Source organism: Pempheris klunzingeri, chromosome 2 (assembly GCF_042242105.1).
Source record: "Pempheris klunzingeri isolate RE-2024b chromosome 2, fPemKlu1.hap1, whole genome shotgun sequence".
In the NCBI taxonomy this organism is placed as follows: Eukaryota; Metazoa; Chordata; class Actinopteri; order Acropomatiformes; family Pempheridae; genus Pempheris; species Pempheris klunzingeri.
In genome coordinates this window covers 15,986,756-16,001,928 of record NC_092013.1, presented here as the reverse complement: position 1 = coordinate 16,001,928, position 15,173 = coordinate 15,986,756, and the positions used below count along the sequence as shown (strand labels likewise).

Here is a 15,173-nt window from a genome sequence, read left to right as displayed (position 1 = left end):
AAGACACTCTTGCTCCTGCATCTTATTTTCCACACTATCTTTGTCTCACATGCATACACACACTCCCACACTTTAGTGTTATTACTCTGCTCTGTATTGTGCTGGACCTCAGCCAAGGTCTCAATCCAATTTATACACATTTGAGACAGCCTTTTACAGTCACATGGCTCATATTGTAATCTCTGCCAACCAGTGCCCTGTTGTTTTGGAAGATACAGAAGATAACCCCCCCTCCCCTTTTATTTTTCCAGAAGCAGGAGACGGCAAAGGTGTATTCACCGGAGCAGTGTAATTGCAGACACTTTGAGAGAAACATCAAATGAGAAGGAGGAAAAATCTGTCTTGTAGCCTAATATGTATTGATTTGCGTTTCCAGCCACCACTTCACCCTTGCATGCACAATTTCAAGCTTATTCATGATCAAGTGCACTTGCCTGATTGATGTGCACAGGAAATCGCAAGAGGCTCTGACTGTATTTTAAAATTCAACGTGTACTCAAAAGCCTTCTCTTGCATTTTTGTTTGTTACCGTGTCTGGTTTATGTTTATTTTAGCCTATGCTCTGGTTTTTCCCCTGCAGAACCAGGCAAACTTTCCAGCACTAAGTACTTTCCTGTCACCCTTATTACCTACAAAGCAACATTTTTTTTAATACTTTGTTTTGTCAGCAGGCACGATTTTTCGTCTGCGTTGTAGTTTCTAACAACACAGCAACAGACCAGGCCTTTGTGTTGGTCCTCCGTCGTGAGCATTTTTAGACCACTCCAGCCCTGGCAAGTCCCAGTTGGCCGCATTGTGGAAAAATGGCTACTGAGAGCCTCAGCAGAACACCTGCCCCCATCCTGACCTGTTGTTAGTGGATTCAATCCCAAGAGAATGACAGGCTAGTTACAAGAAATGCTCCACTGCTTTTACATCTCTCTCTCTCCCCTTCATCAGGCGTACAAGACATGCAGCCAGGAGATGTCTTTTGTGGTTTTTGTCCTCCTCCTTTCTTTACACGACACAGATAATAGACAAAATCATAACCATGCATGCTCTCCGTGTCTTGGAGGAGTAGATCTCCGTCACTGGCTGTGTTTTCCGCTGCCTCTGTCGATTTACAAATGTGTGTATGGTTCATTCAGTTTTCCCCTCGGAGGACTAAAGCCAAACCAAACAGACTACGCCAAACTGAAATGTGACAATGTTTAATTTTAATACTTCATTCTTTTAAAACATTTTCTCCCTGCCATCATGTGCTTTCTCATTACGCACCCCTTTTGTCCCTTGATTTTGTACGTGAGGAGCCACAAAACTCGACATGCCCGCAGCCCTGTCTCTGGCAACCACAGAGATAATCACCCGTCAAGTGCAAAACATTCACAAAAATTCAGCTTTAAAGGGGGGAAAAAATGCCTTACACTGGCAGCATTTGGAATTATATTTTTCAAGAGTGGAAATGTCATCGTTTTTTAGCAGCTTGATAGGAGCAGGACCGGCTGGGAAGGCAGCAGAGGGGAGGATGCGAGATGCCATCATGGCTGTCAGACCCATCCTTTCCTCCCTGAGGGCTCTTCTGTAGATCTTGTGCAGATACTCATGCAGCTCATGGTAGAAAAGCAAAGCGAGAGCAGGACACTCGTCCCGAGAGTGAACCTTTGTGAATAACAATTTCCTGCATGCACTGTACATCACAGTGTGTGGTCATGTTCTGATTATCTATGCAAAAATGTGTGACCCTGGTGAATCTCAGGGTGCCTCATGTGTGACCACTGCTGTGTCACTGTGCATGTTGAGGTGTTGTCTACTGCACACTCCAATCACTCTTCATTTTAACTTGATAGCCCGTGTATCCGTGTAGTTTAAGGTCTTTACACGGTGATGAATGAAGTCTCTTGCTAACTGACTTCCATTACTTAGCCTGAAAAAAGACTTTAGTGATTAAAGGAGGTGCGTCTCCGCTTTAATGCTGTTTACATTCAGCCCAGTCAGTCAGAGCTCCTGTTTGTCTCATTGGCTTAAGGCTATAAAAGGAAACAGTCTAAACAGTCTGACATGTATTTCAAGTCTTTGCTTCGCTTTTATATTTCAGGTATCAAAACTGTGGTTATTCTTTTCACACTTTTTTTTTTTTTTTTCTGAAAATGTCTGTCTCTTCACCTGTGCACCTACCTGTCTGGGATTCAATCAGATTTTGCAGGAAGAAATGAATGTGAGAATCTAATTTAATCCTACAGGTAATTAACTTAATATCTCATATGGAGGCAACCAGTGTCTTCTCAGAAACGCGAGACTGATGCCATCTATAATAGGGGACAAGAAGGACCTATGATGCCACACCTCCCATGTTTGTCTCTTACACACACACACACACACACACACACTCACGCGGGGAGAGAGGGAGTTTGCCCCACATCTTTGTTGCTATAACTACCCTCTGTTACGCCAGTCAGTGATGAAGCCGTCTGCAGGCAACCAACCACGGATCCACTACTGATGCTCCTCACATAGTTTTTTCATGTATTTGTGCTGAAGAGGAAGATGATGGTGATGATGTCCAGTCTGCCGTCGGGAAGCATCCGAAGAAAACCTTCAAACGGATTTTAAGAAAAAAAAAACATCTTTATCCGCTTTCTGGATCTCAAACTTCGCAAAAAAACACCCCACAGGTAAGTTTGTATTTAGTTTTTTTTTTAAATATATAGCGAATAGTTTAAATCCATTAATATACTCGTGATCATTTCAACGCATCTCGAGGATTAATCACCTTAATCATGCTGTTTTCTGCTGTTCTGTCGTGATTTTCTCTTTGTGATGTGCATCAACTTTTTTAGTAGTAACCTCGCGCCGCGAAGAGCAGGAAAGCTTCCTTTAAACGCGTTACAAACTTCATCTTTATCATTCAAAAGTTGCATAAACCAGCCGTAAACCAGTCAGGTCTGCTCTCTAGCCTGAAGCCAAAAAGCTGCTCTCTGTGCTTCAGCACCTGCGGACAGTGCAGTTGACCTGCTTCACCCAGATTAATGTAATTTGTCGTGACTTCAGCGCAGGTTAACCTTATAAAAGAAAGGTATGACCCTGGAGTTGAACCCAGGCCCCGACAGCAGCATGTTTTCTAATTTAAGTGATGTTCTTTGCTTTCAGAAATAGGGAGGAATATTAGAAATAAATCAGTGGAAACTGTGGCTGTGACCGCAGTGTGACCTGTGGGAGGCTTCTCAGTCTCATTATTAGGCAGCAAATAATATTTGCTGTTAATTGGGGCTTTGCAGGCATCTACATGCAGAGTGTTAATAACAACAGACTGTCACCTCTCTGCTCGTAACGTGCACTGGGTCACTTGATGGGCATCACAGAGCAGCCTGACAGTCAGTCCCCTTCAGAGGTATCAACTAAATGACAGCCACCGTTAGTCAGGGGCTGAAACCTTTATTTCATGCTGTCTGTGCAGGAGAATAGAGACACACGACAATTTTGATTCTATTATGAAGACGGGGAGAAAGCAGAAAGTGCTTGACATTTAAGAGGACCTCTTTTAATCAAATCCAAGGAGTGTATCGTGATTTCTGTCTCGGAACAAAAGCGTCGTACATACAGAAATGCCCTAAAAACACCTGATTGGATTGTCTGAACAAACTGAAATGACACCATTTACAGACCCACAAAAGAGTCGCTCAGACGGGGCAGATGAGGCCGAGAAGCTGTGAAACAGCTGAACACACAGAACACATGTAACTTATTCTGCAGGGAGGTTGCCCATGGGAGGAAGAGTCTAACCAGATTGCTTTTTTTAAGAAATATAATTGTTGCCTCCAAACTACAGGAGTGGTGAGCAGATGCTAACACCCAGAATACTGCTGGCTTATTTTTTTTTTCCAGCTCTGTCACTTATTGACACTGTGGGACACAGGCAGGATTGATGTTCTTGCTGTTAATAGTGTAGCTGGCAATACTTGGGCTATCGATCCCAATCCCACCCCTTTACTAACCTCCATCCCTACAATGCAGACAATCAGCCACCCACCCACCCCTGCCTACCTCCTCCACCCGTGGATTATGATTAAGGGGCTGTGGCATCATGAGAAAATAAATAGAGGGATGAATGAGATGAACATGTATTGATGAGTGTCGTGTGATGCTTTTCTTCTGCCTGGGTTGAAAGACACAGCAGGAGAGGTGCAGGAGGACTTCAGATAATTGCATATGATGATTTATGTCCTTTTAATGCAGAAACTCAGGAGTTGTTTCAACCTGATAAGATCATTTAATCTATCATTATTGTTTCTGAATATCCAGTAATACTTTGTTTGGTACTTTTGCATCAGGCCTACAGTGTCTCTTCGTGCAGTATTTAGCAGGTAAACCGGCTTAAGCTCATTTAATTGTCGATCTCTTTACCCACTGACCTTTTTCTCCTCTGCCTCCCCTGAAACATCATAATCTCCCCTGTCAGCGCTCATTTTGATTGCAAGGGTTTGTAACAGGAGAGAGACAGACAGAGGGAGCATCACATTTTCCAGACTGACCCTTTTTTTTTTCTTTTTTTCTCCGTCAATCTGTCAGATTCTCCTGGTGCGACCGCGTGTGTCTGATTGGGACCTGGTGTGTGTCAGGAGGCTATGGTGAGGCGATGTGCACAGGCTGGTGTGAGGAGAGATGTACCAGCAGCAGTGGAGGGGGACCGAGAGGTGAAGGAGTGGGTCTTCATTCATGGCTGTGTGTCACGCTCTTGTTCTCTGCCCTCTGGGGCCAAGCGTCCCCCCAGTGCCCGGACAGCTGCCACTGCGCCTGGGACACGGCCACGGTGCTGTGCTCAGACGCCGGGCTGCGGGAGATCCCAGAGGGGATCCCACCAGATACCGTTTCCCTCCACCTGGAACGCAACTACATCCGGAACATCCCAGAGAGTGCCTTCAGCGACCTGGTCCACCTGCGGGACCTGTACCTGTCCCACAACCGCATCGACTCGCTGGCCTCGGGGGCCCTGCGGCATCTTGGCCCCGAGCTGCGCCTGTTGGACCTCTCACATAACCAGCTGAGGCAGGCCAGCAGGGAGGAGTTTGGCTCCACTCGTGCAAAGACACGCCTGTACCACAACCCCTGGCACTGTGACTGCGCCCTTCAGGAGCTGATGGAGACGCTGAACCTGGAGCCCGAGACGGTGAATGGGATCATTTGTGAGAGCTCTGTGCGGGGTCTGGGCGAGGGGAGCCGGTGGGAGGACCCGGGGTCGCAGGGCGAGCATGCGGGCCAACCGCTGGTCAAACTGTTGGACTCCGGGGTGAACTTCTGCAGCTTGCAGAGGAAAACCACTGACGTAGCCATGCTAGTGACAATGTTTGTATGGTTCTTTATGGTCATTGTGTATGTGGTGTACTATGTGAGGCAGAACCAAGCCGAGGCCCGCAGACATCTGGAGTACCTGAAGAGTTTGCCCAGCCCACGCAAGACCCCCACAGAGACAGACACTCTAAGCACTGGTTTCTGAACTCCTGCTTGGCGTTAGGTTAAACGGAATAATTACTCAATCCCATTTTTATGGAGAGTGACTGATAAACTTCAAAATGCTGTGTGGAGTTACTGTCAGCCCACTGTGGAGGATGTTGACAAAAGCTGTGTTTTGTGATTGCAACGTTTCTTTCTAATTGTCACTACTGAGGCCCACATGTCCTGACATTTCTTTACCTATTGCATCGTTTTATCAATTAAATGATAAGTGAGAGTTTGTTTTGTTCATTCTGTCATGTGCACTGAGAGAAAGGAGTGCAAACTACAAAGCAAGATGAAAGGATGAGAAATGTGGGAAAAAAAGAAAATTGTTTGAACTCTACAACCTTCAGTCTGTCTGTGTAGTCCCTCTCTCCCTTTTTTCTGCCACCATGCCCCTCACTGTGGTCTTTTATCTTTCATTAAGCTCTAATTAGGAGTCTTTGACCAGCTGACCCTTAATGAACACTTGAAAGGCACTAATCAGCTGGAGTGTGTTTATCAGGTCAGAAAGGAGAGTGTGCAAACTCAAATGTGTGTCCTCATCTAATTGCTTGTTTCCTTTCTGTGTGTACGTGTGCACATGTGGTGTTTGTGTCCGCTGTTACGGCTAATTTTTTTAACTTTGTTAACGGGATTTTGCACGGATTCTATTGAAACCCTTCCCAATACACGCTCACTAAGCCAGTTGTTTCGGTGCCAGTGGAGAACTGCTGATCTAAATTTGCTCTCAGGAAGCCATTAGAGCTGAAGGTGAACTATTTTGTCTCCAAGCTGCAGCAATCAGCTCTATAATATCTGGATAGTTTAAGTATACATAGAGCTGTCACTGATTGGCACGGAGAAATTTCAGTCATATGTAGAGATGGACCATTGTTGGAAATTAGGTTAGTACAGGCATTTATCCTGAGAGAAGCTGTTAGACTAGCTTTAATTAATCTCTTGAGTCCTGCTTTTCAGTCCTCTCAGCATTGATTTCTGTATACAAATCGTTCTGTCTCCCATTTTCAACATACAGTGTATCATAATTGATTTTTTTTCAAGCCACTATAAAATGCTTTGATAATAAATGGGATAATTTTCGCTGTTAGTAGGTCTACATTTAAGGCTTGTAATGTTCAGATTAATGCCATCCCTGATGTGTATAGGCTACTGTAAGTGCCCTGAATATCTAGTTCAGCGTTCCTCGTAAATGGAACAAAACCTGACTGGATTAACTGCCACCTTTTTTAATTTCACTGGAGTTCATTGTAATCATATTTACTGTGGCAACACACGGAGCACTATTCTCTGATCTGTGTCAGTTAGACAAAGTGTGTGTTTAGGACAGTGCAGTTTCTCAACCTGGGGGTCAGGAATCGAATAAGAGCTCACAAATTCAGTCTGAGGGGTCAGGAGATTGTTGAATGGATATTTAAGCAGAAAAAAATATTTCTTCTACACAAAATTAACTCAACTCAGAATTTTTCTTTAATGTCTCTGTCCTTGCAAATAATAATATTGCAGATAATTTTAAGTGTTTCTAGCCTTTTACAAATTATTCAACCAAAAAAACAATCTTTGGTTGAGGAAATACTGGCTATGTAACAGATTACAGGATGTTCAGAAGCAGCCATTTTGTAGTTTTAACAGTTCAAAAGCCAAATAAATTGGTAACCACTTATGTAAATGCATACGGCTCTGTGGCAATGTTGGCCTGATCATCTGTCTGTTAACAGCTACTGTATACATTATGATTACATTTGGTACATTAATGTTCCCCTCAGCACGTAATGCATTAACTGTGGTGATCCCTTAATTTTTCCTCAAGCACCTGCACCAGGTAAAAATTTGTAACTGTCCAAAAGATGGTTCAAGGCTAATCCAGTACTCATTAGCAAACGTTAGCATGCAAACATGCTAAACTAAGATGGTGAGCATGGTAAACATGATACCTGCCAAACATCAGCATAATAGCATTGCCATGTTAGCATTTGCCTCCAAGCACCGCTGTGCTCTAGTGTTTTTCATGCGTCTTTAATCTGTGACGGATTAAAGTGTACAGTTGCAACCCTCTAAGTGTTCATAGATGTAATAAAACATTACTGTATCCAATTTTCTCGAACAATTGGGTTGGAAAAGTGACAAGAGCTGAGGCAAAACCTTGACTAAGACAACTTTCTGTGTACTGTAACGTGATAAATGTGGTGTGTGTGTGTGCATTGTAATTTACAGAGAAAGACTGGTTGACGTTTGTGTCATTGAAGATGAAGAGAAACTGTGAAGTAGAGCTAGAATCAGTCGGTCTTTGAGTAGAACGATGTTGAGGTTGTTATTATGATAAATGGTCCATGTAAAACCTGGTCTTGGTTGGTAGACCTCAGGCTAATAGATTGGAATAAGACGTTGGATATTTGTTCTGTGACTTTCAAAAGAAAACTGTCTGTGGGTAAACTTGTGAAGCACTGTTGGTGTAACTCTACATACTCAGAATATATCTTGAATGTTACCAGTCTGTTCCAAATCATACTTCTAATGTTCCCCAAATACGTCCCTACCAATAATACAATCTTTAAATCCCTTTGGCTTGTTAAGATACAATGATGCAAACAACCCAAAACTCAAGAACCAAGCATGCCCCCTGTGTGTAGATATTTCTGTAGGTATTTTTTTTTTTTTATTGGTGATGTATTTCTGTCCCAGTGATTTGTTTTCTCTTCTGTTTGTAAGCCAATTATTATTCAAACATGGATAAAGTCATAGATTGGAAACCATTACATCAAATAATAATTGATTTATCAAAAAGTGATTTAACGAAAAAAAAAAGACAACAAATATATAAAAAATAAAAGAAACTTTGCTCTACTTTGTTCATAGAAATGCTTCTACCTTTTATTGCTACTGCAGATTGAAAAAAGGCAAGAAGATGAAGAGAAGTAATAGAAGTACAGGAAGACATTATCAATTCACAGAATGAGCTGATCATGGCTGGCAGTGTTTCCTATTTCTACTCTACCATGCGTTAAAACTAAAGAAAATGATTGAAAATCTATTTTACATATTTTAAAAAAAGTATATGGTATGAACCTTCACCACCACCTTCTTCGACTTTTTCTTTGTTTTTTCACAAATCGCCAATCAAAATCAAAATGGCCCCGCATTCATCCATCTCTCCATTGCCTTTTGTTGAAATCTGAGGTGTTTCTCCCCCTGGAAATATATCTGGACGTCACCACAAAAACACATAGTGGAAGCAGGTCACAGTGAAATGTTTAGGTGTGACTGTTTTTTCTTTTTTTTTTTAAGGAATTACCTTGGGGAAGAGTCAAAGCCATTGCCCCAGATATTTCAACATGGGGAGAACAAAATGGTATAAATAAAAAGCAACTTCAGCCTGTTACTTGGTTTTGTCTTTTATTTCCAATTTACATTAATTAAAACGTAACAAAAACAAGTCATGATCATAATAATAATAATATAATAATGCTATTATTATTAATAATAATACTATTATTAATAATAAAAAATATACACAACCTCACACAAAAGAACCCTCTGCGCTGGCTGTAGGACTGGAGCAACTAAGTCAAACACACCCTGAATCTTTTAACTGCACGTCTGTGTGTGCGAGTGAGTGTGTGTGTGAGTGTGTATACGCCGAGGCAGAGGGCACGCTCTGTGTGAGGGGACTGATGGGAGGAAGTAGAGAGGGATGGGGGTCAAAGGTCACAGCAAATGGGGGGGCAGCAGACTGGGCTTTCATGACCGACTTCGTCAAACATCTTGGTCATATTGATAATCACCTAAAATACAGGGTTTTGCATATAAAGATTCAGGGGGGGAAAGGCCTTTAATTGATTTGTGATTTGTTTTTAGTGTGAGGTAGCTTTAAAATATCAAAACAAAACTAAAAAGGAAATTAAATTCAGTCTCGAGTCACAATTGGACATGCCATGATTGTAAAATCATGGGCACGTTTGTTTACGTATGAGGGTTGAAGCAGGAGGGTGGGGACAAGGCAGGGACATTTATCACCCTGAAATCCATAATCCCAGGGTGAAATGCTCTCTCTGAGAAACTGTATATATATGTATACACACATATACATATATATATACATATATACACAAGTCACTACATATGAGTATCTGGTTGTTAAAAAATACAGACTGTTTTACAACAATAGCACCATTGACTTTTATTATAATACACAGTAACTTTTCGATACACACTGTGGTGGTAGAAATAGGAACACCTGCACTTTCTATGTAGCTAGATTTTTGGTTTCAAAGAGATATGTATGCTTTAGTGGATATGGTACAGGAGTGAAGGGGTGATTAGAAAAGAGGAGGAAGTAAGAGCGGTAGCTGGTGGATAAGGTCTTTTAAATATGTGTAAGTGGGCTTTTTATTACTTAGCAACAAACTCAGTCCTACCACACCTGGGACCCAAACCTAAACAATAAATAAATAACACCAACACATTTTTCTCTCTCTAGTTCCCTGGTATGTTCCCGTACTCTTCTCATACTTCCTCCTTCTTGTTCATGGCGTATGCTCTTCACCCAGGGTGGAGTGGGGGCTTTTGGGGAATGCTGGGTGTCCATGGGGGGCGAGTTGGCTGGAGGCAATGCTGGATGAATCACAGATGACAGTTGCTGGTGCCATTCAGTGCAGATATCCTACGGAGTTCGACTTGGAAAAAGCACTTTTTACTTAGAAAAAAAGTCCCATTTTAAAAAAAGTGTCTTGATTTTTCTTTTTCACTCTTTCTCTCCTCCTTTATCTGAAGTGTGCTCCTCTTTCATTTGATTTTTTATTTTTTATTTTCCAAATTTCCACTTCTTCTTTCTCTTCTTCTCGATCCCTCACTCTTTACAAGAAGCAGACTGACCCGATCTCGACTCCGAACTCCTGGTCTGCTCCACCAACATCCATGGGGGCAATGTCCACGATGGGCAGACGAGAGGTCTTCTGCGATCTGTATTCGATCACTGTCTTGCCCCACTGTCCCGTGTGTTTCTGTGCGGAGGGAAAACACACAACGCCTGTTAAACAACCTACAACTTTCTCCATAACTGGAGAGAATGAGACTCGCTTGGTAAGTTGAGTGAACGCCAGAGAGACAGTGTTTCATTATATCACGCTCTGGTGAGCACCTAATTGAGCACATGCATGCATATTTGGGCTACATAAAATATTGTGCGTACTGTACATGTGTCTTACCGTGCAACCGTCTGACAACACGCTGTAAGTGAAGCGGCTGTTGCCCTCAGCCCTGATTTCCACGTCATTGGAGCCTTGCAGCAGCACGGCCTTCTTCAGGTTGCCCGTTGAGGCGTCCATGTAGGCCACGCTGTTCTTACAGTGGTAGGTGAGGTTTTGAGAAGCCTCGGTGGACAGCAGTCTCAGGAAAGTCATCTGAATGGCGGCAGTGTTGGGTGCCAGGCTGTCATCACCATAGCTGAACTGCATTGGGCCACAGGTAAGGAAGAGGAAAGGAGAATAATGGTAAATACCTCCGTTGTTGTCGTGTTAGTGTTCTTACATGTTTTCTGATTGATAGTTTCAACAGTTTTTTGCGAGGAGACATTGTTTAATGTCCCTATTTGTACAATTTTAATGTGTAAAGTTTTTTTGTGTTTATATAAAATAAGACCGTCGTAGGAGGGCGGGATGAGCAGCGTACTGACTGCTACGTGTCTTTTTTGAAATGAGTTTTGAAAAAGTTGTCAAAGTCGGATGTTTTCAAATCCTACATGCTGGGGTTTTAAAATGAGCAGATTTTTTATGTTTCTGCACACACCCACGGTCTTTTTGCAACATAATAATTTTGTTCCCGCTAATAGAAAGTAAATAAAGACAACTAAATTAATTAAAGGCCCTTTAATTTAAAGAGCAACTTAATGTCTGGTAGCAGTGTTTCACTGTCCTCACAGGTTGAAACTTTCAACCTTCCTTCAACTTTAACCACAACCAGCATCACTGCGAAGTTGATTGGATCATTACTGAGTTTTGTTGCATCACAGTGATGTCACAGGGACCTGAATTACACCTGTACATCACTGCAGCAAGGTGAGAAGTCAAAACACTGGAGTTCAAACTACAACTTTTTTTTCAGGACAGAGTTAAATGACCACTTTTACCAGTAATAACAGGGGAGGCTATGCTTCAGCTCAACTGATGACGGATGAAAACCACAGCACCACTTACGTGGAATCCTCCATTCATTGTCTCTCCGAACCAGACGTGTTTGCGGTCCTTGCTCTTGCTGGACCACCAGTTCTTGCGAGGGATGCTTGAAGGCTTGGGGAGGACACAGGACTCTCCAGTCTCCATGTTGCAGTAGACCTTGATTGCATCGATGGTGCAGCCCTGATTGGGATCAATCCAGTACTCTCCTGCTCAGAAAAAAAAAACACATCAGCTTCAGACGTGATACTTTTTTCATATTGTGGCGTCTATGTGCTGTGGAATACTGTGGAATTCTGGCATCTCAAAATCAGTCTCTGAATCAGCCATAATCCAAACACTCTCAGACTACACTAACTATATTCAACCTAAATCTTGTCCTTACCAAACTTGAGCCGTAAAATATCACCCAACTTCTGTCTACTTCATCATCTCACCCCAATTTCACCAATTCCTCTTGGTGTCACTCACCGCTCTTCCAGTCAGGGTGGCAGAGCTTCAGGTCTCTGCAGGTGCGAGCTGGGTTCTTCTTGGATCCCTCTGGGCTGCGGATGTTCTCAATCTGGTTGTTGAGAGATTTGAGCGTGGCGTCAACCTCCGCATCGTGCTGACGGAGGTTTCCGGAAGCCTGGTCGGCCCTCATGTACCTGAGAGGATCAGGGGACTTTTCAGTCTGACCCAGACCAGCGAAGGCGGACATGTCAATGCCAGGGCCAGGGGGACCAGGAGGACCGGGAGGTCCGGCATTTCCGGGGGGACCCTGAGAGGAGAGGAAGAAAGATGATGGAAAGCTTATATTTGGCACTACATGACATTTCATATTTCTAGTTTTTGTCTAGCCATCGCTCTACTTGTGTACTCTCATCCCTTGCTCATCTCACAAATGGTGGATTATTCTTTCCTCTTCAGTCAGACTAAAGAAGTCCCTCCTCATCTCCCATAATGGGGCAGGAAATGCCGCCATCTGTTCTACAATCTGTTCTTTCTCTCATTTCAGTTTTCTTGTCAAACAACGTATGTCAACTGGAGTCCTTGCTACATTTTATTTAGTTGCATTAAAACCACTTTCTCTCATTCTGACTGTTAATGGAGTTTTTTTTTGGGTTCATTTAAATATCCCTTCATGAATTACTGTATTTGCTTTATAATTTAATCTATTCATTTATGCAGTAAGTCTCAATAATGCTGCCCTTTAATGGCCAGTTTGTATCACTGAATGAACTGCAAAACATCATGAATGATTTAAAACACTAAATTAACATTTGAGCACGGCTGATAAAATATTATGTTATTGCTTCTAAGTATGTGACAGCAAAGATGTTGTGAAGTTTTGAGAGCTTGTCTGTAAACTCACTAGCTGTTTAAAGTGTCTCGTCTGTGCAGCTTTGTTTATCCATAAAACAAACTTCTGAGTGTTTGTGGAGAGTTCTGAGTGCTCTTAATATTTCCAGGACTCTGGATCTTTTCCAACTCTGAGGACGTTTTGAATTCCTGAAGACAGTATTTGCCATGTTCAAGCAACATATGTGTGAAAATGTACTATGTAACTAAATGCAACACAAAAAAACACTTTTTGAGTCGCCTTTGCTGGCTGCAAGCTATTTTTAGCCAGTTATCATTTTCAGAGGAAGATCCATGTAACAGGCAGAGATAGTTCTCGTGGGTACTCACAGCAGGACCCGTGTCTCCACTGCGACCACGAGGTCCGGGGGGTCCAATGGGTCCTGGCATACCATTTGTACCATCCTTTCCAGCAGGGCCAACAGGTCCAGGTGGTCCCTATATAAACAGATGGAGGGAAAAACTCTTGATGTTAAGCATCAAAGACACTGCATGGTATAAATCTTATTTCAATTAATTTTAAGATGCCATTTTTTATCATCGAGTAAAACTGAGTGTTTTGGTAGTATTAGTCCTCACTCTTTGTCCAGCAGGTCCAGCAGGTCCAGTAGCACCCTGGTCTCCAGCTTGACCCTAAACAGATAATGATTGCATTCATACATGAGGGTTTCTGCAGGGTTCACCATCTTAAATTTATAATGCAGTTACTGCAGATACAAACTGTACTATTCCTACTTGTGTATTTTAACTCATCTGACCAGGTTAATTCAAAGGTCTGGATGCACATAGATTCATATTCAGTCTGGATGCTTACTGGAGGTCCTGGCAGACCCTGCAGACCAGTGAAGCCTCGGTGTCCCTTCTGTCCTCTCTCACCGCCCTCTCCAGCCTCACCCTTGTCTCCGCGGGGTCCTTGGGGTCCCTGAGAACAAGTGGACAACCAACCTAATTAGGAGAATCTACTGTGATTTCACTAATATTTTATTTATACTTTTCTGTTGCATTGGAAATCACAGTGTAATGAATACAGACCAGCACCAAACATTTTTAAGCAGGAGCAGTTTTCACTTTTGTTTGTACAGGCCATGTCAAATCTGAGCATGCAGGTGTGTGTGTTAATATCCAGAAAGATACTTACAGGCATTCCTCTGGCTCCAGCAGGTCCTGGAGGTCCAGCAGGTCCTTGTGGACCCTAAAAAAAGTAAAAGACAGTGCTTATGTTGCAACAGAAACAGGGATTACTCCATCGCTGCTTGGAACAGACAGATCTATTTACTGTCTGTTCATATGAATATGTGTTGAAATTAATTATAAATGTTTGTAGTTAGTTACCATCATTTCCTTTATGATATTAGCTGTTAACAGTTTGGCTTCAGCCAAGTCAGTGTATGTACGTACTGTAACTTTGTTGTCCTCACCAACATGTGCTGTATTTAAATGGTTTCATTATTTACCTCTACCACTTAATCAGCTCCACTTCGGCTTCAGAACAAAGTGAAACTTTCTGCAGACATTCTGGTAATCCTTTATATCAAATCCTTAAGGTCAAACATGTCTTCTAGTTTAACACAAAGTTACATAAGGTGCAATGAATGTCCAAATAATGTTAAAATAGCAGAATCTCTAGTTAAATCTCTGCTGAAATACAGTGAATAAATGCTGCACAAATGAGAAAAGTAAACTTTGAAGTTATTTTTTCACTTTAACCAACAGTCAGTCCGTCAAGGATTAGACACTTGAGACATCCTCCTCTGTACTTGTGTGCAATCAGACTATATGCTAATTTCCAGCAGGTGAAAAGTCCCCTTTTTATAAGTGATGCCTGCTCTTACTTAACAGTGAGAAACAAATTAATCAGTCCTAGCCTGTATTGGAAAGAGACAATGTCACTGAGTCACACTTACAGACTCTCCTCGGTCTCCCTGTTTGCCGGTGGGACCAACTGGACCAGAAGCACCAGGAGCGCCTGGGGCGCCAGGAGCACCAGCAGGACCAGTGTTACCACGGTCACCCTGTGGCATAGAGAGCACAACAGTAGAAAAGTCAGTCATGTCAGAAAATCTAAGTCTGCAATATATTTAGAAAAGCTGAGATAAAACACCAACGGGCCCAGATTGTAGAATGTTATTTATTTATTTATTGTACATACTGTTGTTGTTAAAGAGTTATATATTGTTTATACTGTCCTGTATT

At 42.4% G+C, this 15,173-nt stretch overlaps 2 protein-coding genes across 2 annotated transcripts in view; one reads left to right on the top strand and one right to left on the bottom strand.

The window, feature by feature from the left end:
* Positions 1 to 4,612: 4,612 nt before the first annotated feature.
* On the top strand, positions 4,613 to 5,470 carry LOC139219107 (leucine-rich repeat-containing protein 3-like). Its single transcript, XM_070850906.1, has one exon. It carries the CDS (start codon positions 4,613 to 4,615, stop codon positions 5,468 to 5,470), a length of 858 nt encoding a protein of 285 aa, XP_070707007.1.
* A 2,872-nt stretch (positions 5,471 to 8,342) lies between these two features.
* The window catches only part of col2a1b (collagen, type II, alpha 1b), a 47,130-nt gene continuing 40,299 nt past the window's right edge, over positions 8,343 to 15,173 (bottom strand). The window contains exons 46-54 of the mRNA XM_070837927.1: positions 14,885 to 14,992; positions 14,119 to 14,172; positions 13,795 to 13,902; positions 13,560 to 13,613; positions 13,311 to 13,418; positions 12,111 to 12,399; positions 11,661 to 11,848; positions 10,674 to 10,916; positions 8,343 to 10,469 (exon numbers count right to left, since the gene is read on the bottom strand). Coding sequence (XP_070694028.1) covers positions 10,323 to 10,469; positions 10,674 to 10,916; positions 11,661 to 11,848; positions 12,111 to 12,399; positions 13,311 to 13,418; positions 13,560 to 13,613; positions 13,795 to 13,902; positions 14,119 to 14,172; positions 14,885 to 14,992 — 1,299 coding nt within the window. The 3' untranslated portion in view covers positions 8,343 to 10,322. The remainder of the gene's footprint in view (positions 10,470 to 10,673; positions 10,917 to 11,660; positions 11,849 to 12,110; positions 12,400 to 13,310; positions 13,419 to 13,559; positions 13,614 to 13,794; positions 13,903 to 14,118; positions 14,173 to 14,884; positions 14,993 to 15,173) is intronic.